The sequence below is a fragment of the Manacus candei genome, unplaced genomic scaffold (genome assembly GCF_025592945.1).
Source record: "Manacus candei isolate 608988 ecotype Guabito, Panama unplaced genomic scaffold, ASM2559294v1 h1tg000094l, whole genome shotgun sequence".
Classification (NCBI taxonomy): domain Eukaryota; kingdom Metazoa; phylum Chordata; class Aves; order Passeriformes; family Pipridae; genus Manacus; species Manacus candei.
The window spans coordinates 3,525,301-3,552,265 of NW_026138142.1; the positions used below are offsets into that span (position 1 = coordinate 3,525,301).

Here is a 26,965-nt window from a genome sequence, read left to right on the forward strand (position 1 = left end):
CGGGGGGCGGGCGCCGCCGCCCCGGCTCCTCCTCCTCCTCCTCCCCCCCCCGCCTCCTCCTCCCGCTCATGCCGCTTCTCCGTAGCGCCCTGCCCGCCCTGCTGCGCCGCCTCGCCCGCCCGCTCCGCTCCGCCGCCCCCGCCATGGACGGCCCGCAGGCCGAGGCGCTGCTGGCGCCGCTCCGGACCGCGGTGCGGCAGCAGGTAAGGCGGCCCGGCCGAGGGGCGCCGGGCGGGGCTGTGGGAGGTGCCCCCCGTGTGTCCCCCGCACCCCGCGGTTTGCCCGCCCTGCCGAGGGGTCGCGGCGCACCCCTGAGCTCAGCCCCCGTCCCCGCACCGGGCACTGCGGGGTGCTGGGCGGTCCCCACGGGTGTTCGCGGGGTCTCTGTCCGGGAGGGGTCCAGGGGGTGTCCGCGGGGTCTCTGTCCAGCGCTGGTCGCGGGTGAGGGTTCCCCGCTCAGCCCCGGCGGTCGGCGGTGCGGGGGCGTCGTGTTCGGGTCCCCCCGGCCGGTCCTTTCCCCCTCCCCGCAGAGCTGGGTCTGCCCGGCTGAGCTGGGTCTGCCCGGCTGAGCTGGCTCTGTGCTCAGCCCACCTGGGTGTCCCCTCCCGGGCTGGCTGTGCCCGCTGTGCCCGAGCCAGCGCTCGCCGTGTCCTGCTTTACAGCCCTTCTCTGTGTGGAACAGCCCCCATATGTTTCCGCATCCCCTTGGGGGAGGGGGGGTGTCACACGGCGGTATGCCCCTTAGAGCTGAGTTTCTGTCGGGTTTTCGGAGGCAAATGACGTTCTTTAGAGTTGCATATTTGCCCGATGCAGTAAGGGAGGTTAATTCCTTTGCATATTTTCCATTTCATCATTCTCGTTTGTCTAGGTAGGTGCTGTCTCCTTTTAGCCGGGGCTGCATCACGTTCTCTTCCCGTCTCCCATCTTTAGCATCCTTCTTACCTGTGAAGGATTTGGTCGTCTTTCAATTTCCTGAGTAAATCTTGGTACCCTTTCTGTGACACTAATGGCAGTGGAGCTTGTGGAGTTCCCCTTCCTCCCTTCTTTACCTGTGCCCGTGTGTTCCCCATGTGCCTCCTTTAAGTGGCTGAGTCCATATTATTCTCCTTAGCTGCACGCATAGCTACGTGTGTGTCCCTTGTATCCGTGGATTTGTGCGTGTGTTTTCCCATTAAATGAGTGGATTTATGGCCCTCTAATTATGCCAGCACTTCAGTGAGTTTTTATTATGAATCACTGTACAGCATAATGCCTTGGCAAGGGAGCTTGTAAATAAAGCAATGATCTCTAGAACCAGCCAATTTATTTAGTTAAAATCCTGGGTGCTGTCATTTGCCTTTAAAGCATCGAGGCACCCCTTCTTTTCTGGGGTTGAAACTGGAGTGTGGGGTGCCAAGGGAAGGTTTGTGGGTAAATTTGTGTAGCTGGGGCTGCCCATATTGTGCTGTACAACTGACTGTAGTAATTCCCTGAGATGTTTGCCCAAGAGGGAAGGGAGAGGGAGTAACAAAGATTGGGGTAGTTGATACCTCTCCATGCGGGAGGCTGTGTCTGTCAGCTCCAGGAGAAGGAGTTTAATTAAACCTAAGGGACTCTCAGCCTATGGAGAGTGAGCAGCGTATCTTCCTGCAGCAGTGCCTGATGCAATAAGCTGCCGTGATCCAGGGGTGGATCCCTTCTCTGCTTTGCTGGTCTGTGGGACAAAGCTGCAGCAAAATTTGCCACATCGAGTGCTGCTGTGCACTCCTCCTCTGGGCTGGGCTCGGGATCGGAGCTTTAATTAGACCGAGTCCTGTCAGCAAACGTAATTATTTGCCTCAGTTGTGTTGTTTTTTTTTTTTTTTTCCCTCCTCCTTGCGTATGTCTGAGTGTGTCTTACTTATAGGTCAGGACAAAGAGTTGCTGTGTGCTGCTTTTGGATGCTCAGCAGTGAGCAGGGTGAGGGCTCTGTTGACTCAGCAGTAGCTGCTTTGCTGCTGCCTTGATGTTTTTCTGCTGCCGACCCCCTGGCTCAACAAAGGCAATTTGGACTTACTACTTTAAAAGAAAATAAAAAAAAACAACAAAAAAACCAAAACCCCAGATCAGATCCCTCCCTCTGCCACGTTACCCAGGAATGGCAGTTGGAGTCCTGAGCCCCAGAGTGAAACTTTCACATTAGGGTACAAGTAGTTAACAGGAAGGAAGCAGCAGATTTGTTCTGTTCTTGTAGCTCATGGGGTTAAGGAGCCTGACAGGATTCTTATTTTTACTCCTTCTCTTTGAGTGTGTTTGTTTTAATGCAGTGCTCGGAGACTTCCTTCTTTTATTAATAAAATTAGCCTTTGAACCCCTCGGTCTCTGAAGTACTTTTAGTTTCTCTAATCTGATTACAGAATGGCAATCAGTATATTTTCTTCTCTTTACTTTCTAAGTTACCTGTAATATTAATGTCAGGAAAGCTCAGAATTTAGGAAAAAGCTGGTATTGTGGGAATATTGTAATCACTATGGATAGTGGGGTTTTTTTTCCCTTTTTCCATCATGTTCAGTGGAGAAGTGCAAGATGCAAGAAAAATGCTGAACTTGGAGCATCCCATTTTTAGAACATCCCACTTGACATCTCTGTGCTTTTTCCTCCAGCTCCTTTGTCCTTCCCAGTAATTCAATATAGATCTTGGTTTTGGTGATGAAGAGTGGACTCAAAGGAAGACTTTTAATTCATTTATCTCCCGGTTCAGCAGTCAAGCTGGGCATGACTGCTGAGGATCATGCTCAGAAAAGAATGGTGTTGGGTGTATAGGGGTTGAGCACTTCCCTGGTATGAGAGGGGAGAATCATCCCACAGGGCAGAGAGACCTTTGTGGAACTGTAACAAGGTGATGGTGGTTTGACTCAGGACAAGATCTTGGTGTAAGCCCACTGCAGGGTTTTGCTGCTTTGAAATATTTAGGTTTTGTTTTCTTTTCTTTCCAAGGGTGTTTTTATTTTTTGTTGACTTTGTTCTTTCTCAAAGTTAGTGAACAGGTTTTAAAAATAATAACAGTTTTTATAGATCATGCAATGCCTTCTTTGCTCAGACATTAGGCTAAGAGTGTCTGTCTTCTGGGAGACCTGAAAATTTGTGTCCCTACTGCTCTGTTTCGATCAGACAGGACAGAGAAAAAGAAGGCTGAAATGGTCATAAGTTTTGAAGAAAAAGGAAGGGGTAGAAGGAAGAGAAGCCTTGTTACTGAGTGGGAGAGCACAAAGCTTGTGCTCACCATCTGAGAATCCACTTAGTGCATCCTCAAAGACATAAATCATGAATTTGTGGAAATCCGCTGTACACAGAGGAGTGTATTTACACAGTGAGGTTTAATAGCAGATCTGGGATTTCACAATAGTGGGGGGGTGGTTGAATTTCTCTAGTGATGTTTACTTCTGCAAACTCTCAAATGCATAAGTGTTTCTCACTTGCAGCCTCTGGAGACCTGTGTGGAGAGTGGGAAGGCCGGACAAAACCCTCCTTTTGGATTACCAGGGGAGCTGGAAGAAGGAGAGGTCTTCAAAGAATGAATCTATACATGGTTCTTTGTCTCTTTCTAGGGAGAGCTGGTAAGGAAGCTGAAGGAAGAGAAAGCTCCCCAGGTGGATATAGACAGAGCTGTAGCAGAGCTCAAAGCTCGGAAGAGGGTTCTAGAAGCAAAGGTGAGTCTGGAAATGAAATTTTCAGTCCCCCTGCCTTGTCTGAAAAGCCTTGAAATCTCTACTTACTTCTCTTTTGCAGGATTGGTTTGGGCTAAACAGTTTCAGTAGGGTAGACTGTTTAAATCACTTCTGAAGTAGTTTGCAGGTTTCCAACTTTGTGGCAATTTCATTCTCTATCTGTTGCACTACTTTCTTTTAGCATTAAGTCAGCGTGCAAACAAATAAATATGAGTTCATATTGAGGTGGTCTGTAATCAAAGCTGAACTTGAGTGTATATGTCACTAGTCTTTGTTTGCTGTATAGATTTTTTTTTGTGCACAGTGAGAGCACGTGCTGTTCACTGTAGTGGGTGTCTGTCTTCAGATTCTTTGTGCAGCACTGAAATTCCCAGACTGGCGTGGAACATGTTTATTTAGAAATAATTTCCTTTGATGCAGTTTAAACAAAGTTTGTGGAGGCATTTCAAGTAGCCCATGGCTTTCCTCAGCCTTAAAGAGAGGGGTGGATTGAAATTGTGTCCCCTTTTTTAAATGCAGTTGTGCTCTGAAAAGTGTTCATGCAAATGAGATGGTGGAACTTGAAGTTTGTTTTGCCTCTATATCAATAAACAAGTAAAATGCACTTCTTTATCCTGTGAGCTTTCCTTCCCTTTCCAGACTGAAACAACAAAAAGAAACTCTTGAAGCTGAAAAACAGTCAGGTGTGCAGATTCACCCAGGAAACTGATTTGTATTTCATATAAAAATGATTGTAGCTGTGCTTTGGTGGTACTCTTAAAAATGAACGAATTAATAAATAAATACACTGCTGCTTGCAGCTGCCTTGCTGTGAGAATGTGAGTGCACCTGAAGTGACCCTGATTGCCCTAGAGGGTCATGTGAGACAAACAGGTGCTGCTCTCTGCCAGGTCTGGGGTTGTGGCTGCCTGTCTGCACACATTTAACCCAAGCAAATGTCATTTTTACTTAGTACTCATTATAGACCTGTGCTCTGAAACGATTGCATTGACAGCCAGGTCATCCTGGAGTAAACAGTATCTAAGTGTTTTTCCAGTTTTGTTTCCCAACCCTCAGAACTTGGAGAGATGTAGCCAGGCAGGTTGGGAGTCCTGGGATCCCTGAGAGCCCCACCTTTGTGTTGGGGCGATGCAGGGTGCAGTGTGGAGGTGTGCTCAGCACTTACACAGTTTGTGTGGGCTGGCAGTGCAGGAGTGACCTTGCAAAGGCAGCATCTGCCCTTGTGAGTGCAGCACTCCAGGATGGGAGTGTGTCCCTCCTGATGATGTTCCCAGCAAGGCAGCACAGTCACCTGCACCTTTTGGGGAAGGCAGCACTGTGAGTGTTTGCTTTAGCAGCTGCTGGTGGTTTTCAGTCCCTGTGATTCCTACTTAAAGACAGCAGAACAGCTCTGAATCTGAATCTTTGAGCAGGGCAGAGCAGTTAAGTGTTTAAAATTCCTTGGTTTATGTCCTGAAACCATAAGTCAGTAGATGATTCTGCTCTCATACAGGGTCTTTCTTCCCTTTGAAGGCTAACACAGGCACTTCTGCCTTCTATTTATGAATACATTTATGTTTATAAACACATGCTTCTCTGACATCTGCACAGTTCAGGAACTATTCTCTTTAGGTAGTAGAGGGGGTCTGCAAAATTCCATACCTGCTCCAGTTACTGCTGTGCTGCTGCCATTCCTCCCTGCCAGTTCAGAACTGGGCTGTGTCACTGCTGCTCTCCTTCTGTCCCTCTCTGGGAAAAAGCCATCCTGTGTGTTAGGGAACCCTGGTCACCCAAATGGGATGCTCTGCTTTTAGGCAGAGTCTGCCAGGTGGATTCCCATCCAGATCCTGCTCTGGTACTTGCTGTCACGTGTGTTCTCTGTCTGTCTTTGACTCTTTCTGTCTCTCATACAAAGTTATTCCTTGGCTTCTGCTTATCCATGGGAGCAGAAGAGGTGCAGTGCTTTAAAATTAGACCACGCTTATTTGTCTTTGAAGATGTTAAAAAAAAGTTTGAAATAAATGGACGTACAATACTTTTAGTTACCAAAGAGCTGTTCAAAATGATGTTGTGAGACACTCAAGATGATCTGAATTTATTGAACTTCTTGCCTTAACTGTGCTTTGAATTATCAAAACACCTTCCTTGAAGAAAATCTTTCGGGTTTGCTGACCTCACTCATAAATTTGCAAAAATCATTTAATTTTTCAGATAAAACAGTGAGTCTGCTGTAAAACATTTTCAAAGTATCTAGTCAGGGCAATAAGGCACTCTGTAACTAAATTTTCTGAGTGCAGGGGGGCATATTTATGAAATATATTTACATTTTGCAAGTAGATATTCCCTGTACAAGTACCTAAATACACCCCTTTGTCAGAGCACAGCAGTGAGGGTGCTTGTAATCTCCATAGTCAAAATTCTTTCATGTGAGGAGCACTTTACTGAAAGATTCATATATGCCAAGAGTTAGATGTGTGTAGCCTGAGCTGGTGGCTTGAAGCTCTTTTTATAGTCAGGAGAGGGAAATAGGTCAGAAGAATTGCTTTGGAAATTGGCATTTCTTTGCAGTGATTGTGAAGAAAGCTGAGGATAACTAGCCTGGGCTTAGCTGTCTGAAAGTTAGGTCATGAGTCCACCTCGAGTGTCTAAAGTGCTGCATTCAGACAATGATGTTCATAAGTGAGCACTTGAATCCCAGTGGGACCATTCCTCCTTGGAAAATGAGCATGTTGGCAGGATACCTCTGCTTCAAAATGGTCTTTACAGACTTTTGAGTCATAGTGGCAATTGGAGAGGATTTCCAGGGAGTTTGTCCTGCCAGAAACAGGAGCTACTCACTGATTTTGGTTTGCTTGGCTTACAGGAACTGGCCTTACAGCCCAAAGATGACATCGTGGACAGAGTTAAGATGGAAGACACTCTGAAAAGGAGGTTTTTCTATGATCAAGCCTTTTCTATTTATGGAGGTATGGGTTTGAAGAATTTTACATTTTATTCCCTTTGGGCTAATGTTCTGGTCTTTCTGGCTGGGTGAAATGCTGTACTCGTGCAGTGTTGTATTAATGCAACATAAAAGAATTTTTTTTTTTTTAAGGTTGGCTTTTAACTTTCTGGTTTGAGTCTGTAAGCCTTTCAAAAGTTCCCCCTTTCTGAAGTCTTTGGGCTGAAATTTTGTCTTTTCCTTTCTGAATGTAAATGAGTGGGCTTCAGGGTGCATGTTCTGAGCATTTCATTGTAGTAGGTGGTGTCTTTGCAGAGGGATAGGGTGTTTTGGCATTTAAGGGGGTAATCAGCTTATTTCCTCAAACATTCATGTCTATTTGAGCTTTTCCTGGCAAGGTAATCAGAGATTCACAGAATATTCTGAGTTGCAAGGGACCCACAAGGCTCATCAAGTCCAGCTCTTAAGTGAATGGCCCACATGGTGATCAGTAATGCTCAAATCCACTATGACCTTTAGAACCTGTTACCATAGTGACCTTTGTCAATGAACTTTATGGCACAGGTGAATAAATGTGGCTTGTCAATCTCTTCAGATGGCTGATAGGAGCATCTCAGGGGGCAGCACAATGCCTGGATGGTTATTGCTCTTTCACCTAAGATACTAAAATAAACACTCTGGGTTGTTTTATTGGCTTTTTCTGTTCCCTTTTTTTTTTTTTTTACTTTGTGGCTAAACTGCTGATTGACAGATGTGTGTTATTACTGACAATAACATATTGCTTTGGCTTGTGCATGATCACTACTTCTGTATTCAGATTCCTCCTTCAGAGAGCTTGCTCCCACAAAACTCTTCACAAAATATAATCCACTGGTGGAGGGAGTGTGGATTTTAGAGTTGTTGGTTGCAGATATTTATCAGTTGCAGCTTCTGCCACCCCAGTGCTGTGCAGCTGAACTGGGCTGGTTTGTGTACAGGGTGGTCTGTGGGTGCTTGGTAGAGTTTATTTTCAGCCTTTATGCCATGGGTCTGGATAGAAGGAGCTCTCTGCAGTGAACCACATCCCATAGTCTGCTCAGCACAGGGAAGCTGAGTTGCTCAGAACAGGATGGAAACACTGAGGAGGGAGGACACCTGCTCCAAACAGTGCAGGTTCGTACAGTCTTACACCAACCACACTTTTTCCCCTCTTTCTCTTTGCAGGTGTCAGTGGTCTGTATGACTTTGGGCCTGTTGGGTGTGCTTTGAAGAACAACATCATCCAAGCATGGAGACATCACTTTATTCAGGAAGAGCAGATCCTGGAGATCGACTGCACCATGCTCACACCAGAGCCAGTTCTGAAGTAAATACGGGTCTTTTTCCCTCCAGCATGTCTTTTCTGGTCATAGTTGCTTTTTACTATGTAAAATTCAGTAAAATTACCCACAGGGATCTTGAGATTGGGTCACCCAATTTCATACCTTGCTGCAGTGCAAAATAATTAGATCCCAGTGCACAGCTCAGTGTGAGAAGCTGTTGTTCCATAAATCAGGGGAAACAGCAGTACTCATGTCTGACAATGTCTCCTAGCGGTCCCATTAGGCAAGAAATTGTCATTATTCCTTTTTTCTAAGAGTTGAAGAAGACAGAAAAATGGATTGGGTGGCTTGCCTAAACCTGGGGCACCTGTGTCCTAGTTTAGGACAGTGGCCTGACCATCCTTCCCTGCTTTGTGGAGGGGTGGCCCCATGCAATGTGTTAACTGAGCTCTGAATGCAAATGATGCTTCTGTAACCCTGGGGATCAAAGGCCTCTCTTTATCCACAGACCAGGTAGAGGGACCATCTTTCCAGGGTGAGAACAGAGTTCTGACTCTGGACCCTTTCACCTACGTGTCTCCACTAATACCACCACAGGTTTGCTAAATATATCAGGAACTTTTGAACTCAGACCTGAGCCAATTGTGCTGCTTTGTGTGGGTTGTGGTGTAACAAGGCAGAAGCTTTCATGGATCCCTGGTTTAAAATACTGGGAATCCGCCCACCTGAATTACTGGTTGCTCCTCACAACTGCAGCTATGTCTTGTTTTGATCACAGTGCAGTTCCTAAAGGCACTAAGTGTCATCTTAAGATTTAAGATTTAGGTGTATTGATGCTTCTCACAGATCAGATTTTCTGTGGGATGGTGCTCTTTAACGTGACTCTTTAATCTGAAGCAGGAGTGAGCCTGCAGTTTGAGCATGTAGTTTGAAGGTCTGTCCACTGGGATCACACAGTACCTGGGGCTGTCTGGTGGCAGCTGTCATGTTCCCTTTTTTTGTATCATCTCTTCTAGGACTTCTGGCCATGTAGACAAGTTTGCTGACTTCATGGTGAAAGATGTGAAAAATGGGGAATGTTTTCGTGCCGATCATCTCTTAAAAGGTTTGACTTTGTTCCAAGGCTGGATGGGCTTCCAGTGTGCAAACATTGGAAACGAGAATCCTCCTCAAGGAAGGATATAGCCAGTCTTTCATACTTGTGTTTGTAGTTAGATAATCATACCACGCTGAAGATCCCATAAGTTCTGTGAGTGTCTTAAATGAGGTCCAGGATCTCTAGTGAAAACATAGTCGTGTCCCTTTTTGTGAAATCCAGTGTCATCAGGCCCTAAAAGATTACTGTGTTTGAGCTGAGAGCCCCCTGTATAACAAGATTACTGTTCTCTACTTTATTCTGGTCTTGGCTTTCTTGAGTTTCAGTTGCTTTTTATTCAGTACTCAGAAATTATTTAATGATGATATAAAGAGTCAGAACATGCTTTTCCCATGCAAAGGTCAATTACACGGCAGTTGCTGACTAACGTGTGTACCTTAGAAATAGACTTCAGGTATTTCTTAGGTCTGCAGAGTCCTCACACTTCTTTCTAATTATTGATGAAAATTTGTTTAAAAACAAATGAAAAAATGACACGAGTCCTAGAAATAAAAAACCTATTTGAAAACTTTTTCACGTATGGCTCCATTGTGAAAGGGAGGATTGTTCCACTTTCTGTTTAAGTAGTTTCTGCTCTCTTGTTTTTGAGCCTTTTCCTTGGAAGTTAAGCACGTGGAACAAGCTGTATTGGCATTAAAGCAGTTTTCATAATACTCACTTAGAATTATTTTTTTTTTTTTAGTTAAAAAAACCTCAAAAGGAGCCCATCAAACCTCTGCCTCCTTTGCTGAACAGCCTCATAAACAAGCGTGTCCCTGTCTGTTCTGCAGCCCATCCCTGCTGAGCAGCCACCTGCTGTTACTGCCAAACTGAACTGTTACTGACTAAAAAGTCAAATTGCTTTTTTCAAACAAGAGTGAGAAGGCTTGGCATCACTGCCTGCCTTTGTGTCTCCCAGAGGATGTTGTGCTGTGCAGTGGAATGCAGTCTGACCCCACTGTACCAACTCCCTACGTGCCTCTGTGTGTTGGGATAAAATTAGCCTTGCTGGCTCAGAATCACACATTGCCTTTAATTTCTGTCTGTATAGAAAGGAAACAAGGAGAAAGGGACTGCAAAGCCATTGCTGGGGTTTAAGGAAATAATATTGGAAAGAAACTAGATAAGGACCTGTTGCTTTCCCTCTGGCACATCAATACAGTTGAACTGTAGACCACTATTGCCCTGATGACATGAGTGGAATTACCCCAATGGACACTGTCAAGACAAACTGTGGACATACACCTGTGCTGGAGGATCCTCCTGATTTGCCAGGCTTTGGAGTGGGGTCAGTGATGGAGTTTCAATATTAACTCACGACCTACTTTTGTTACAGCTCACCTGCAAAAGCTGATGTCTGACAAGAAGTGCACGGCAGAGAAAAAGGCAGAAATGGAAAATGTTCTAACACAGGTAGGTGCCTGCACAAGGAGGTGGATGCTTCAGGGAGGTGTGTGTGACAAGGGAAGTGCAATGCACCAAGTCCAGAGGCAGTGTCCATTTTCTGTTCCTGGGGATGCTCAGAAGTGTTGACCTCAGAGATACATGTTGGGCTTTACATGGTCCCAAGTACTGAAAACTTACTTGTTAATAAATGCTGTGAGCTTGCTGGTTAATCACATCTCCCTCCTACTGTTTTGGAGAGTTATTGCTATTATATTAGTCTCTTGAGTGTTGGATTGGTAGGGCTGAAGCTCAGTCTTTGGAGCTGGCCTGCTCTGTTCCACTTCACACCCTGGCACAAAACCTTTAGCTTTGTCAATCCCTCACTGCTGGATTGTCATGCAAAGGAACAGAGATGGATGAGAAGTTTTGTCAGGGTTTTCTGAATCAGCTCAGCACTGAATTGGTGTGTTTTGAAGTTGTCTCAGCTTTGAAGCCCTTGAGATTTGTTCCTGTGTCTCTATCACCCTGCACAGATCTTTCCTGTGTTTGCCGTGAGAATAGTCGGTGCTCAGGCTGACATTCCAGAGCAGCTGCACAGACATTTGCCTTTCTTCTTTTCCATTTGTTTTTCTTACTTTCTTTTAAATGTTTGCTCTCATGACTTCTAGGAGAAATGCTTCCAGAGCTATGCACAGAATGAATGCTTTCTTCCAGAAAGAGAAACTTTTTTTGCCGGTGGTTTGCATCACTGAGCAGCTGTCATCAAGATTTCCATACTATAAAGCTGAACACTGACCATCCTTTAGGGAAATCTCTCTATTAATAAACTCTTTCTATATTCTGTTTCTCTGATACATGAAGTATCGTGACAATTTTTTTTGAGCTCATTTGATTTTTAAACTTGAGTGTTAAATTATTGCTGCTCTGTTCAGTATAGATACTTTGAAGTACTGGAACTGCATTTAAAGGTACATATGCAAAAAGCTGGTACATAAATGAACAAAACAATGCCAGAAATCATGTTCTTGTGCAGTTAGGTTGCAATTAGATCAGTGGTTCTACTACTGCTTGATTTCCAGGGTAAAGGGAAAGTAGGTTCCTTGAAGGGGCTGGTGTTATCCCACTCGTTAAAGTCTGGTCATTACCAAGTTATTTTTAGAGCAAATGGAAAATCCCTCACCAAGAAACCTTGAGCTGCAGATTGGCTCTATTTAGATGAAATGCAGAGCAGCTCTAAAAGAGCATCTAATGCATAGCTTGAATATTGTGTTTCATGCAGCAGAAGAAAGAGAAATTAATGCAAACAAAACCCTGCAGAAATTTTAGCTTTCTTCTCCCTCATTGCTCTATTTTTTTGTTCCCAACTCAGAGCTGAAGCTGTTTAAAAGAAGCTTCTGGTGGGTGGTGGTGCAGTCCCAGTGACTTTTCTTCTGCTTTACACCCACTCTTGTGCTCAGACTTCCTGTGCTTTGACTGAATCCTGGACCTCTATTACTAAAATGGATTTGCAAATGTGCAAAGTGTTCTTTTGTCACTGTCTCAAGCTTTAGCTTGCTTGAAAATTTATGTTAAATAGGCATATTATTTTGAGCAGGTGATTCAGAGCTGTGGATCACGTTCAGTAAAAGATGAAGGGGACATTATTGACTCCTGTTATCTTGTCTAGTAATTAAAATTATTGTCTTGTGTTTTGCTATTAGTTGGACAATTATGGCCAGCAAGAACTTGCAGATCTCTTTGTGAACTACAATGTGAAGTCACCTGTCACTGGGAATGATCTGTCCCCTCCTGTTTCTTTCAATCTAATGTTCAAGACCTCCATTGGGCCTGGAGGAAACATGCCTGGGTAGGTTCTAATCTCCTTCTGGTCATACTCTCCCTGCTTTATTGATCACTTGGAATAAAAATGAAGTCTCTTTAGTAACCTTCTCTTGCCTTTCAGCCCCAGCCTTCTCTGGCAGTTTATCATTCCTTGTGCTCTTGGTGAAAGGCAGGAGAAACAAGAGGCTGTTGCAGAATCATGAAAGTACTTGAAGCACCCAGAACACGTGGATCCCAGCTGTGCCCTTGCTGGTTGGAGTAGTTTCCATAGAGCCAGTTAACACTGGGCCTGCAGTTGTCAGTGACTTCTTGGCTGTAGAAAACCTACTTCAGGGTACCTGTTTGAGGATGAGGTTACTCAGCAGGGTGATCCAGTGGTAGCATAATTTACATGTGTAAGAGTGTAGGGGTTGTTGTCCTGAACTGGGATCTCTGAAACTAAAACCAAAACCTTCACTGAAGAGTAGAGAATATAATTCTTGCTGCCTGTGCTCCGGAATGGGATAAAAGCTACGTGTTGTATGTGTTCTCCAGTGTGGTATGAGAAATAGTCTGTGTAGATTGTATTGTCTGGGGAAGTCACAAATCACTGTAGGGGTTGTAGGGGCCTTACACTGAACCCCCTCAGTGCTGTAGTCATGGTTTGCCTCCAAAATCCATGTTTGTAAGAAGGCTGGTGCACCACAGGCATACACAGGAAAGGCAGGAAGGCTGCATTCCCTGTGACCTCCTTGATGTCACTGTCCACTGTATTTCATTCAAAACCCCTTTTTCCACTCCATGCTTGCATCTCAAAACCAACCAAGTCATCCAGTTTACTTTTGAGAGTAACTGTGGAGTGCAGTGTTTGGGCTACAGCTGATGCTGGGTGTTTTTCCTCCCCTTCAGTCTCTTGCTTCATTGCTTCGTGTCTGGAGTTAAGACTCAAGAGAAAAAGTACCACCTTTAAATTTGGTAGTAACTGTGTTTTTCTTTAATCCCTGCTTTCCCCACCCACCCTTTTTACCTTCCTGATTTTTCCTCTCCCCCATTTCATTTCAGCTATCTGAGGCCAGAAACTGCACAGGGAATATTCCTCAACTTCAAGCGTCTCCTGGAGTTTAACCAAGGCAAACTGCCTTTTGCTGCTGCCCAGATTGGAAATTCCTTCCGAAATGAAATCTCACCCCGCTCCGGCCTTATCAGAGTGAGGTACTGCAAACTTCCTCTTTCAGCAGAAGGGTACCAGGGAGCTGATGGCACCTCCCTTTTGTTCCAGTGTTGGCACAGGATTGTTTCACTTTAGTGCTTTCTCCCAGAGGAATCCTGATTATGTGGCTAGTGAGTCTTGGGGTTCACAGAGGAACTCCTAGTTAGGTTTTAAGTACAGAATTCTATCTTAATGGCTTGTGAGAAGTAAAATCTGAAATAGTTGTCGTATTAGAAATAAACTCAGTTTGAATGACAGAATTTGGCCCCATCATAGTCAGAATGAATCATGTCAAAGGTAGCTGTGTTCTCTACAGGACTTTGCTTGTTTAATTGTGTTCATGCAATATACCTTAAAACTGAAATCAAAATGTGGTTGGCCTTGCAGCAATATTTCCTTGTCTCAGTCCTGCAGATTCTGCAGTTCTACAGGTTGTTACAGAGAGGAAGTTGTGAGATAACCTGACTCAGGACCTGTGTTTGTGTCACAAGATGAGTCGATCAGGAAAGCTCAGGTTTATTGAGAATTCCTTTCAGTTCTATCTCTGGATAAAAGTGATTGTTGCATTTCGTTAGGGATAATCTCTGTATTTTAACTGAACTATTCTGATTGGTAATCTCTTCCATATAGTCTGGAACAAGAGCTGCCATGCACAGCCAGTACGTGTTGTAAACTTGGTGATGGATTAACGTGGTGCCACAAATGTCACTGAGAGGCAGTGGCATTATTAACATGAAGGGAACTCTTTGGAATTTTCTCAGTCCTCCTGTTCTCTTTTGCACATCTGGAAATGAGAACTTTTCTCATTCGAGTAATTTTCAGTCAAATATAAATGATACGCTTGTGGCACGTTTATTGGAGACTGTTATTGTGCAGTCACAGCAAATTAGATCCTGATGTCTGTGATTTACATTTAATTATTACCTAGAGCTTTTTTAAAGGTTCTTGATAATGAACTAATTCAATGGAAAGTGATTTCAAGAAAGAAGGCTCAGAATCAATCTGTCAATATAGATGTATTAAAGACAAGTTCTTAAAACAGACTGCACACTGTTGCTGAGTGTAGCAGTTCCATTACCTTCAAGAAATTATCACCTCACCTGGTTATTTTTGGCACCTCTGACATGAGTTAAGGCTGCTGAATTAATCAGTGGATTAGTCTTCATTGACCTTGTAGGGAACAAATACTTGTACTGTGAGCATCACAGCAGTCTGGAAAAAGTCTCCAGAGAACTTCTGGAAGCATTTCCAAAGGTGGTATTCCCTGCTCTGATTCACCCTGGTGTTAACCACGGCCTGGAGACATCTAGATGAATTTGTAGAAAGTTTTATTAGGAATTTGAAGATGAAACTAAATCCAGGGGGATAAGACTGGTTCATGTTCCAATCTGTACATTGTCCTGGCTCTGGGTTTGTGTAAGCTTTTAAACCACTGACTTGCCTGTGAGAGGCTGAAGCACAATGACTTACTAGAGGGGCCGTGGCTAATGCTAAAATATTTAACACACACTTGTTTGTTTTCACAGGGAATTCACCATGGCGGAGATTGAGCACTTTGTGGATCCCAGCGAGAAGAACCACCCCAAGTTTCAGAACGTGGCAGATCTCAACATCCTGCTGTACTCTGCCAAGGCCCAGGTCAGCGGGCAGTCTGCCCACGTGATGCGGCTGGGAGACGCTGTCCAACAGGTAACCTTCCTCTGGCAAACACCTGCAGCTTTGGAATATTGCTCCCAAGGCCGAGTTTACGGACTGTTGTGTTGGTGCCAACTGGGGTTTGCTCCCAGATTTAAGAGCAGGTTCTCTTCAGGGAATCAGTGTCGCTGAGATCCAAGCCTGGCCCTTGTAACCAGTAAAGAAAGGATACAGGTGGTGCTGGGATGGTGGTTAGAGGTTAAGCTCCACTCTTAGCTTGTGGCAAGGAATATTAATACCAGCACTAACTGGGAATCTCAATACTCAGCTGCTGACCCCCCAAGGCTTGCACATTGAGGTTTTACTACCTGATTCATCCAATTATGAATGGGTAGGTTTTCCAACCCCCTCTGCCCCAACCCGCCAAAACCCCAATGAAAAAAAAAAGCCAAATAAAAAAAGCACCAAAACACTGCCCCCCAAAACCTAAACAAACCAAAAAACCTCAAAACTAAAAAAAAAAACAAAACAAAAGAACACCACCACCCTATTTTATTACAGCTTTGAGCTGTAGGGTGCAGCTGTTGTAGTGCCAGTGACTGCACTGCTGCACACAGTGGGGCATTTACAAGTAGGTGATCTTCACCTACTTGTGAGTGATGAGTGAGTGATGAGTCTCAATACTCAACAGACTCAGAGAACAATAACTGTTTGTTCAGATAGTGCCAGTGGCAAGAGGTGGATTTGAAAAAATGCAATAGTTTCAGGGGAGGCACAGTACTTCACCACAGGCAGGGGCAAGAGGTTCTGTCTGTAACGTGTCAGGTCGTCTGCAGAGGCACAACAAATCCATGGCATTGCTTCCTTAGGAATTAATGTGAGTCTTTTCTTCCCGCTTCTTCCCTCTCCAGGGTGTGATCAATAACTCCGTCCTCGGTTACTTCATTGGCAGAATCTACCTCTTCCTTACAAAGGTCGGTGTGTCCCCGGAGAAACTGCGCTTCCGACAGCACATGGAGAATGAGATGGCTCATTATGCCTGTGACTGCTGGGATGCAGAGTCCAAAACATCCTATGTAAGTGGCAAAGGGAAAACAGCTCTCCCTGTGCAGATCTGGTTTATTTCTTGCTTCTTAAAAATTGGGGCTGTCAGTCTGGTGTGTCTGTCCAGTCCCACGTTGGCCTGAACACACTTAGTGCAGTGGAAATATTCTGAATCCAGGGCTAAGGGAACTGGTCAGCTCCCTGCAATGCACTTGCATTAAGTTTATGAACTGTTCATGCTGCTTTTGTAGGTCCAGACTCCTTTGCTGGAGCCTGAAGTGGCCTGGGGACGTTTCACTGGTTGAAATTCGTCTGGAATGAAAGGAAACAGAGTCCTAGTGCTTTCCAAAGACTTAAACCCCTGTAACAGCAGTGGGGAAGGATTTGTTTTGCTAGAGGTGTTACTCCAGGGCAGATTTCTTCCTGCCTGAATGCTTGGTCATCCTTTCCCTCTTCCAAGCTGTGAGAAATGAGTTCACTCCTGCCAGTTCAGACAGCTGGTGCTGGGAGAAAAATTCCTGAAGACTTTTTTATCATCTTCCTGCTGAGTCATTGAAAGCTTTTTGGTTCAGGCCTTGTTGAGTGCTTATTCTCTTGTATTGTTGGTTGGATTTAGGCTTACCACTAGGGATGTTTTGTTACAGCTATTTAGAGGAATAGCAGCCAGTGAAGTTCTACTAAACTTAAGGTTAGGAAAAAACCTCCTGCATTTCAGATGGGTGATTTGTCTTCCCATAGAAAAGACCTGTAGAAACAACTGGAATTGCTTCCTCTGAATGTCCGTAGCTGACTTCTGTAAGTTCACAGCCTCTCTTCCCAGCCTGCCCAAAACTGGACATGTGTGAGCCACACCATGTAAATAAGATTATTAAACTTTGCAAGCCTTGTCATGGATCAGGACAACCCTCACAGAGCAGTGTGTGAAGTGAGCACATCAATCCCAGGGGCGTGACAAAATCAGCTTGTGAGCTGGACCCCACTTTGGTTTGTCACTTAACTCTACCAAAAATGTTTATACCAACTTGCAGTACTCAGTAGTAAGAAGTGAACTGCTCTGAGTAGCTTAAAATCTATTTTATAAAGTTACTGCTTAGAATGGTTTGGGTTAAGGGATCTGAAAAGATCCAATGCCCCTTCCATGGGCAGGGACACCTTCCACTAGACCAGGTTGCTCCAAGCTCCATCCAACCTGGCCTTGGACACTTGCAGGGATGGGACAGCCACAGCTTCTCTGGGCAACCTGTGCCAGGGCCTCCCCACCCTCACAGGGAAGAATTTCTTCCTAATATCCGATCCAACCCTACCCCCTGTCAGTTTGAATCTATTCCCCCTTGTCCTGTCACTCCATGCCCTTGTCAAAAGTTCCTCTCCAACTCTCCTATAGTCCCTTTAGGTACTGGAAGGGGTTCTAAGGTCTCCCTGGAGCCTTGCCTTCTGGACAGGCTGGACAACCACATTAACCTGGATTTTGTGTTTTCTCGGAAGTACCTGTAGTACCCTAGTGGTTTAATTTGTGTAAAAATTCCTCAAGATGTTCTGGAACACCACAATTTTTCAAGCACAGGGATTTCTTCTGTTCACACACCCTTCCTGACACCCTTCCTGACACCCTGCTATGTCACTGCAGGCTGGAAAACCACACAGCATCTGGTTACCTGTGTGTCCACACTGATGTGACAGAGTGAATGGGGAGCAGCTGAGAAGCCTTTTCTTATACAGGATTATCTTTTAGAAGATCCAGAGGGAGGTTGTATTTGCTGCAATTATTAGAAAGCTTCATCAGTTCTGTGTGAATGGCGATGAGATTCCGCCTTGCCAAACATGCTGAAATGTTGAAAGGAGACCTTCCCTTGCATGGGATCTGTGTCCTACCAGCTTGTAAGCCAGACTTTTGGCCATTCTGATGTGGCTGGTTCCCTGCTGTTTGTTCCATGCTTGGGAGCAGGGAACACCCTGGGGCCATGATGTCTGTGTGCCTGTGGCATGTGAGTGACAGGGCTGTGTGCTCTGGCCCCAGCCTTGAGCTGTTGGCACAGGGCTGTGCTCTGCCAAGCCATGTGGAAAACCTGGCCCTGAACACAGGCACTGGTTACATGACTGATTGTTTCCTCTGGAAACAAATAGAATCACTCAAATGAAGGGACAACTAGTGAATGAGGGCTGCTTATTGTAACAGAGCTAATTATGTAGAAAAAACAGTCATGGGAGCAGGGAGGGCTTAGGGGTGAATAAACATATTTGATGGTTAAGTGGGCAAAAAAGTGAGTTGGTGAAAGCCTCCATTCTGTTTTTCCAGGGTTGGATTGAGATCGTTGGCTGTGCTGATCGCTCCTGCTATGACCTTTCCTGCCATGCCCGTGCCACCAAAGTCCCTCTTATAGCTGAGAAGCTTCTCAAAGAACCTATATCCTTTCAGAATAAACCAAATTCTCTTGAAGTGAGAAGTGATTTGATGTTTTGGGGAGCTGCACAGCTCTAATTAAAGTTACATCTGTAACTTTAGCAAGGAAACCTGGAGCTACAGAGCAGCATCACTTTGGGAAGTAACCTGCAAAGATTTGAGCTTGTGGGTACTTTTTATTGTTCCTTTCCTCTCTTGGAGGGAAATTCCTTAATCCAGAGGAGGAGGAGATTTGTTTGTGTTGTGTAGCAATTAGCTTTGACATAATGAAAGAACCAGGCCCTGCTTTCTGTCCTCACAGGCTCCTTAACTGCCTTGTACAGAACAGTCAATGTTGTTCAGTTTGAGGCAAATAAGGGAGCCATTGGCAAAGCTTATAAGAAGGATGCCAAGGTGGTGATGGAATACCTTTCCATGTGTGACGAGTGTTACATCACCGAGATGGAGCAGCTGCTCAACGAGAAAGGGTGAGCTGGCTGTGTGTTTGTGTGTGGTACCTTCCTCTGACGCCTCTGCTGTGGGTTCCTAAAGTGCTGCTGGATTTATTTGAGCCTCCTGAAACCACCTTCCTCGTGAGAGCAGGCTGTGTGGATCGTCTGAAATGTTTTGGTGCTGTCCCTTCCACTAGTCATTGCTGATCATCCATCAATATATATTGTGGTGTATGCACATAAATCAAATATTTGTTTATTTGTGTGGGAACGAGCTTTAGCAGGATCATCCCAGGAGAGAGAGACTTCAGTGAAATGGCTAGTGTTTACCAGCTTCCCTGCTCTGGTTTGAGAGTTGACCAGGACTGCCAGATGGTTTTAAACTTCAGTTTTAAAATGAGTAAAATAATTCTGTGATTAATGGAACACAGTTAATGGAAAATACTTAAATGAGAACCAAAACTTGTGTGAGTATCCTCCAGTGTTCACTGAGCTGCTTTAGGACCTCTTGCAGCCTTTGACTTACTGGGGCCAGAATTTGTGTAGGTTTTTCCTTAACCTGGCTGCCTGCATTCCTAACACATGCAGAACTGAAAATATAAGAGGTCTTTAAAGTTGTCAAATTTGGCTGAAGCAGGTCAACAGCTGTATATGTTATGAGACAGCTAATGGTGCAGTAATAAAAAAATCAACTTCATTTCCTGCCTGAAACAGTACAAGCTGTTTGATTAATGAATACGTTTCAAAATGGTAACATTTACATTTTTCTTTTTTCCCTTGAGCTAAGATTGATTTAATTTGCATCTCTATGAGTGTGGAAGTGTAGAAAAGCAGCAGAGAAACCATTGCAGGATATGGTGTACACACATCAAACCTGGGAGGAAGTGAATTTAGTCCATCCTGAATCTCACTGAAACGATTCAATAGATGAGTTACAAGCAATATCCTGGTTTTATTGATAGTAAAGTCTGCAGCCAGTGCCTGCTTTGTGTTCCTCTCTTTTTCTCTTTAGTGTATGTGCTTCATCCTGAGAGTTTTCCATTTCCTAATTGAGTTTGCTTCAGGCTGTTAACCACAACTAAGTTCACTGTGATTATGAAAATGGTTGCTTTTAATGTACATGTAGTAATTTTATTATTAATGCAAATTTCTTTTAATGGGTGTGCTACATGTTTCTTTCATCTCTGGGGTTTGCCCTGGCTTCTGTCATCCCACTCTTACAGTCAACCAACTGATGCAATTAAGGAAACACAACTTGTTTGTTTATTGTTGTAGCTTTTGAGTGACCTCTCTTTCCTTTGCAGGGAATTCACTGTTGAAACTGAAGGGAAAACTTTTAAATTAACAAAGGACATGGTTACTGTGAAGAGATTTCAGAAAACATTACATGGTAAATTTGTATCTTTGTTGTTTGATCATCAACAATAAGAGGCAGATCAGGATACACTTTGAGTGTGATACACTTTATTAGTGGGTTTGTCCTGTTAATATTGTATCACAGCATAGGAAAAATGCCAGATGTAATTTCCTTGAAATCTGACTGTTTGAGTTGGAAAGCTTTCACACAGCAGTGGGATTTCAGTGACCATTGATTTGGGCCTGTTTCCCAGCTTGTTCCCTGGTCTGGTCACCCATTAATAGACTTTGAGTGAGGTATTATAGCCACACTGCTCCAGTTGCATATTCCAGGATTTGTGAGGTCCCCTGTGGTGCTGTGAACCAGCTGTTGCAGTGATGGAGGATCTGGGAAGGTTTGGGAGCTTTCATCTTGGTGTCCATTGCGGTGCAGCAGATGGGCTGTGACAGGCTGCTGGAAGGGCTCCCTGCAGAGCCCTGTGCTCAGAGCTCCTCTTGTCACTCTGCTGCCTGGAGCCAGGTCCCCTGGCATCTGCCAGCCCTCCAGGCTGCCCTCCTGACCAGACTCTGCCAGCTCACAAGTCCAGTCAGTTCCTCTGGTCGTGGATAATCACACCAGCTTTGCTCAGTGACAGCATCTCCACAGAGCTTTTGTCCCGGTATGGGAAATGAGGGTAATTTTCCAAAATGCCCCCATTTAGTTCCTCAAAGAAGTCTTGTCTTTCCAGCCAGCTCTGTAAGCACCTCACCCAAGGTCATTTGGGAAGCTTTTGACAGAGCTGGAGACTGAGGTGGAGTTTTCCCCAGCTCGTACTGTAACTAGTGGATCATCTTGCCCCAGGCTGAGAACGTAAGTGCTTGTAGGAGGGAGTAGAGCAACTTGTGCAGAATATATTTGTTCTTGCAGCTGCTGAGCCACTGAGATGTCCAGATGCCTTTCAGTCAGCACATGCTACTGCTGTGCCAGGCTTTGCTTTATCACAACTTCAAAGAAGGAGTCAGAGTTGTTAATGAGGGCCAGCAAGTAGAACCCCAGCTGCTGGTTTTCCTTTAGATTTGAACATTTGGCAGTTTGCCTGCTGTCTGCAAACAGAAGGGAAAACTTAGTTTCCCTCTCTTTTGTCTTGAAAATGGGTTGGTCAGCACACAGATAAAACAAGATCATCCTGTGCTGTGTCCTGCTCTGGGGTCCCCAATATAAAAAGGATATGGACCTGCTGGAGTGTGTCCAGAGGAGGCCACAGAGATGCTCCAAGGGCTGGAGCACCTCTGCTCTGGAGGCAGACTGAGAGAGCTGGGATTGTTCAACCTGGAGAAGAGAAGGTTTCAGGGAGACCTGAGAGCCCCTTCCAGTGCCTAAAGGGGCTCTAAGAGAGCATGGAGTGATGGGACAAGGGGTAATGGCTTTAAACTGAAGGAGGGCAGGTTTAGGTTAGATATTAGAAATTCTTTACTGAGAGGGTGCTGAGGCACTTGAACAGGTTGCCCAGAGCAGTAGTGATTGCCCCATCCCTGGAAGTGTCCAAGGCCAGGTTGGACAGGGCTTGGAGTAACCTGGGCTAGTGGAAGATGTCCCTGCCCATGGGCAGGGTTTGGAACTAGATGATCTTTATGACTCTTCAGCAAGGTGAAAGTTCCACCCTGGGCTGGGTGCTTAATTGAGAGGACTGTTTTCCCGTCACAGAGAGTGGGAGGCCAGTTGGGATGCAGTGCTGGAGAGCTGGATCCTACCCTTGATCTTCAGGAGCAGCTGATGCCTGTTTCTTCTCCAACAGCAGTCAGAGCTTTTTGTAAAGAGCTGCTCTTTCTGGACAGGGCAGCTGTCCCTGAGCTCCTTTCATACACAGAAGGGAGAAGGGGGGAAAAAGCCTCTGATGAACAGGTGGCAAAGACTGGAGAGAATGATGGGTGCATAGTAACAGCACATCACATCTGCTGAGGGGTTTTGTGAACACAAACTAGTTTATCCCCATTCTTTCCCTCATGATACATTGCAAGGAGATGGAGAATAGGGAGGGTGTCATTTCCCTACCATCATCCAGGCTGTTTGGCATGGCTTTGGTCTGTGCCAAACAGCACCCCCAGACAACACCTGGACATGGTTTGTGGCTTGGTGTGGAGCAGGGACTGTTCCCAGTGAACAGTTTGGATGAGGTTTTGCTGTTGTGAAGTGGAAGAGAGTTTATCTGCATGGATGAAAGTTGTGCAGTGTTATTTGCTCTCGGGGCCAGAGGTGGTGTCCTGAGTTGTTTTTTTTTTTTTTTACAGCTTAAATACATTCTGTACGTGGACTAAGTCCAAATCTCTATTTCAGGTAAATACCTGAATGTAGAGCAGAAATGTTTAACCTTTTATTTCCATGCACTCAGATACAGACAGCATCAGTAACCACATTTTTTTGCTGTGTATAAATCCGTGTTTAATGATGACGTGTGTTATTTTGTGTTCCAGTGGAAGAAATCGTCCCAAATGTAATTGAACCCTCATTTGGTATTGGAAGGATCATGTACACAGTGTTTGAACACACATTCCGCATCCGGGAAGGAGACGAGCAGAGAACGGTGAGCTTCCCTGAGGCTGGACCTCGGCTTAAACCACCTGCAAGCACTTGCCTTTCCCTGGCATCCAGGGAAAGGGCTAAAATAAGAGGGCACAATACCCAGTGGAGATGGGAGAGCTCAGGTGGGCTGTAGGGTTGCTGTTTTTGCCAGTGTACGTGTCATTTTTACGTGCGCCCTCAGAGCGTTCTGGGGCCGGGTGTGCATGAGGCTCCCGCTGTGTTGCTGCCAAGGGGGTGAGAAATTCCTCCTTCTGGATTCACACTTGGCAGTGTCCCATTGCTCAGAGAAAGGCATCTCTTCAGTGTTTAATTTCCTTTCTTTCTGCTGCTTTTCCTGGAATCGTAGTTCCATGCAGCAAGGCAGACAATGGACTAACTGTTTCCTCAGTGCCCTGTGAAATTCAGCCTTCTCTGATTCTGAGCAACCCTAAAACCTTGGCCTGAAGCTTTGCTGTAGCAGGGGCCAGTGTGTGTTACATCCAGAGCACCAGCCTCTTCCAGCCAGTGCCTGAATGTGGTGCTCTGTGCCCTTGCTGGTGGCCCATGGGAAGCTGGCTGGAAATCTGACCCTGGTTCTTTTTCATTGTTTCTGGCTGCTAGACTGTGGTAAAGAAATGTAACAGTGCTCCTTCATGTGCTACAGGATGTGATACAGTTATGAGTGGGGGAAACAAGGTTCAGGAGCCCAGAGTTGGGACACAGTTGACTTTCAATCCCAAACTGCTCATGAAATATATTAGACTTAACTGCTCTTCTAATACCCATTTACTTTCTGTGTAGTGTAGGCTGCTCTGTATTCTGGTGCATCTCATATGCATAAATTCTGTCCCTTTGAGGCCTTGCTGATTGCCAGGAAAAATTTTATTATTTTCCCTCACTTTTGGCACATTTTTGTTTTCTGAGGGTGTCTGTGGAGGGTGCTAAAAGTGTTTGAGCTGCATATGCTTCATGTGCATGGAGTCTCTCAAACAGGGTGTTTGGTTTAGACTGTGCATAAGAATAAATCTCCTGGAAAGACCCCTCTGCCCTTCATTTTTCTGTAATTCAGATGAGGTTAAATTTTTTCAGGAGGGCTCTGGTAGACCTCTTTTGGTGGGAAGTAACATTTAGCTTCAGGAGATAAGGAGGGATGGAGAACAGCTGGAGAAAACCAGTCCTTCAATGCTGTGAGCTGCTACTGCTGGGCCTTGAATGCTGATGTCTTAAGAGAAGGCCACTGACTCCCCTGGAACAGTCACCCTGCCTCCAGCCTCAGTCAGAGCTTATTCTCACCTCCTAAGAGTCTGACCTAACGGTTAAACTTGTATTTATTTGTGCTTTTTCTCTTTTTCCTTAGTTCTTCAGTTTCCCAGCTGTTGTGGCACCGTTCAAGTGCTCTGTTCTTCCTCTGAGCCAGAATCAGGAATTCATGCCTTTTGTCAAGGAATTATGTAAGTGTGTTAAGCACTGTGGGTCTGATGGGGATGTGCACTGGGAAGAGAGGGAGAAAATTGCACTGGGAGAAAATATAGGAATAAAATAGCGGTGGGAACCCATGGCTCTCACACATGCAAAGGGAACATTGTTTACTTACACCAGCTGAGTTGGTTGGTATCCATAACCTTTGGGTATCCATCAAACTCTTCATCTTCCCTCAAAACACCCAACACCATGAGCTTTCCTGTGTTGGTTTGCAGTGTAAAAGACATTTCTTTTTTTCCTGCTGTGTCAAAAATAAATCTTTCCCACTGCTTGGGAGAAGCTGTCTGGAACAGTGTGTGTGGGGGTTTGTATGTTCTTTTGTTATTAAAGTTTTCTCTGCTTTTATTGGCCAGCTAATTTATTGACTCTGTCCCAGAGCTGCTGAGCCTCCAAGCATTCTGTAAAACTGCCCACTGGTAGTGGGCATCATGATGAAGGATAGGAACCATAGAAAATGGAATACTTGAAGGAACGGGGGTTGCATGTCAGACAGTGCCTTTTGCTGTTGGCACCAGTTCTGCCTGGGACCTTGTCTCCCTGTGCTGAACATCCCCCAGCACACGTGAGGCCGGTGTGGTTTGGAGTTAAAGCGGAGTTGTGGGACTGTAGTCTTGACAGAGACTGGGACACTGGACATTCTGTCAAAGTAAAATTGAGGGTCTGTGATGCTGCTGGAAACAGGGACACGTGGAGCCTCCCTTCAGGTAGCACCGTGAGGACACAGGAGGCCTGTTCCAGGGTTGTATTGCCCGCTAAGCGTGTAACGAGTCGTGGTGATCCCCCTTGTCTTCCTTGCAGCTGAAGCACTCACCAGGAACGGCATCTCTCACAAGGTGGATGACTCCTCAGGCTCCATCGGCCGGCGCTACGCCAGGACTGACGAGATCGGAGTGGCCTTCGGGATCACCATCGACTTCGACACCGTGAACCGGACGCCTCACACGGCCACCCTGCGGGACCGCGACTCCATGCGCCAGATCCGTGCCGAGGTGAGGGGCAGGGGGCAGGTTTGGCTGCTGGCAGAGCCAGGTGTGCTCCTGGCATTACCTGCTGTTCCTGATCCAGCAGTGGTGCTCTGTGGGAGCTGCCTCCAGCTCTGCAGGTGATTTAGCTGCTCTGAGAAATCCCCGGGGCAGAGACACCGGTCAGACGGAAGATAAGATACGGGCCCTGCTGATGAAATGAGGAGAAGCTTTTGTTTTTCTTGAATGCAGAAGTGTTTATCTTACCTGAAAGCCACGCTTGTGCTGATTGCACTGCTCTTTAGAGTGGCTCTTTAGGAGTGAAGGCTGCTGAGTAGAAGCATTAGCTGGGTTGTGTCTGGCTTTCAAAGGCAGGGCTCCTCTGAATCCACAGGCACCAAAAGGCAGATCTTTGCTTGCTTGTTGCCTTACAACTTCTTTCCTGCTGGTGTTGCCTGTGCAGCATCAGAGAAGCTGATGAACCATTCCCCAAAAGCCACACCTGCCCTAAGTGTGCTCCACTGGTGTGGCCATAGTGCTGGAATGGCAAACCTCCCTGTGGTGGTCTCTGCCTGTGAGCAGAACTGCTCAGAGCTGTGGATGGGCAGTCTTGAGGGTTTTGGTGTTTTTCTTCTCTCACTGGTGCCCTTCTCTCCCTGGCCAGTTTGGTTCCTGGAGGAGGAGGAGATGGTGCTCACCTGTGAGGCTGAGTTGTGGCTTTGCTCTGTACAGAAGCACCTGGGGCTGCTGAGCTGGCAGGGGGTTTGGCTCAGTGCCAGTTCCTCAGGGCACCTACCTCTCTCTATATCCACCTGGGTGAGCTCTCACTGCCCAGCACCAGAGATGAGACTTTGTTTTCCTTCAATTCTTGCAAATTTTCTGTTTTCTGGCCGATACTTTACACCATGACAGTGGGCTGTGGGGAGCAAAGAAAAGATTGGCAGCTTATTCTGTGCTGGTCTTACAGTAGATAAGGCTTGGCTAAATCCTGGCTTACAGCACCTTTTGGTTGTGTGTGTTGAATTTTTTTCCCTTCCAAAACTCTAGCACAACATTACCAGGGATGAACCTTGCTGTGGTCCACCACAGTGACAGTTGCATTTCCCTCATGGATCACCCTGATAACTGAGACAACAGAGATTTTAAGATGTCATTTAAGATGTTCTAACTAATGGTTTTCTCCCAAGAAATAATCCTCCAGAAGATACCTTGTACCTCTTCTGTTGCTGATGTAAAAACTACCCACATTCTCCCAGATACCCAACAGAGCAGCTTGATTTTGTTGTTGACTTTGTGTTTCTTATGTCTTTGTGGCTTTGCCTGCAGATCTCTGAACTCCCTACCATCATCCGTGACCTGGCCAACGGTTATCTCACCTGGGCTGACGTTGAGGCAAAGTATCCACAGTTTGAGGGACAAGAGACTGGCAAAAAGGACACAATAGAGGAATAAAGAAAAGGACCTTAAGTGAAATCCTGTTAAATGTCCTCTTTTTACTGTTCATGTTAATATGAAATAAACTTACTGTGTATTATTCGAAGCTGCATTGTTGGTGCACACAGGGACTATTTGGGTTTTTTTCTTTTCCTCGATTGCTGCCCGGATTTAACACTTTAACAACTGAAATAATTGCAGTCTGAGTTGAAGGTGTTATGAATAAAAACGCCATTATCTATG

At 45.4% G+C, this 26,965-nt stretch overlaps 1 protein-coding gene across 1 annotated transcript; it reads left to right on the top strand.

The window, feature by feature from the left end:
* Positions 1–42: 42 nt before the first annotated feature.
* Positions 43–26,965, top strand: GARS1 (glycyl-tRNA synthetase 1). Its single transcript, XM_051768356.1, has 17 exons — positions 43–203; positions 3,567–3,668; positions 6,529–6,631; positions 7,810–7,951; positions 8,924–9,012; positions 10,379–10,455; positions 12,129–12,274; positions 13,291–13,440; positions 14,965–15,127; positions 15,985–16,149; positions 18,414–18,526; positions 18,845–18,985; positions 20,254–20,339; positions 22,757–22,866; positions 24,202–24,295; positions 25,125–25,315; positions 26,615–26,965. The coding sequence occupies exons 1-17, from the start codon at positions 69–71 to the stop codon at positions 26,738–26,740; spliced, it is 2,133 nt and encodes a 710-aa protein (XP_051624316.1). The 5' UTR covers positions 43–68; the 3' UTR covers positions 26,741–26,965.